At 63.9% G+C, this 598-nt stretch overlaps 1 protein-coding gene across 1 annotated transcript; it reads left to right on the forward strand.

Annotated features, from left to right (window-relative positions):
* Positions 1 to 5: 5 nt before the first annotated feature.
* Positions 6 to 577, forward strand: LOC104983317 (DDB1- and CUL4-associated factor 12-like protein 2; the record flags this gene model as incomplete). Its single annotated transcript, XM_010832755.1, has 1 exon — positions 6 to 577. A coding segment is annotated over one exon (572 nt), but the record flags the coding sequence as incomplete, so codon positions are not given.
* Positions 578 to 598: the final 21 nt, after the last annotated feature.

A 598-nucleotide genomic window follows, 5' to 3' on the forward strand; every position in this document is an offset into this window, starting at 1 on the left:
CCATCGCCTGGATGAGCGACACCGTGGCCGTGAGCGGCTCCCGTGACGGTACCTTGGCGCTCTGGAAGATAGACCCCGACATATTCCAGGGCAGCATTGCCTGGCACAGCGATGCAGGGCTCCCCGTGTACGCCCACATCCGTCCCCGGGATGTGGAGAACATCCCCAGGGCCAGCACCAACCCCAGTAACCGCAAGGTGCGGGCCCTGGCCTTCAGCGCCAAGAACCAGGAGCTGGGAGCCGTGTCCCTGGACGGCTACTTCCACCTGTGGAAAGCCCAGAATACCCTGTCCAGGCTGCTGTCCATCAGGCTGCCCTACTGCCGAGAGAACGTGTGCCTGACCTACTGCGATGAGTTGTCCCTGTACGCGGTAGGCTCCCAGTCCCATGTCTCTTTCCTGGATCTGCGCCAGGGTCACCAGAGCATCCGGTACCTGTGCTCTCGCGAGGGCGGCACGGGTGTGCGCTCTCTCAGCTTCTATGAGCACATCGTCACCGTGGGCACCGGCCACGGCTCTCTGCTCTTCTATGACGTCCGCGCGCAGAAGTTCCTGGAGGAGAGGGCCTCGGCCAGCCCGTACTCCTCTCCAGGGCATGC

This window comes from Bison bison, unplaced genomic scaffold, assembly GCF_000754665.1.
Source record: "Bison bison bison isolate TAMUID 2011002044 unplaced genomic scaffold, Bison_UMD1.0 scf7180017834291, whole genome shotgun sequence".
In the NCBI taxonomy this organism is placed as follows: domain Eukaryota; kingdom Metazoa; phylum Chordata; class Mammalia; order Artiodactyla; family Bovidae; genus Bison; species Bison bison.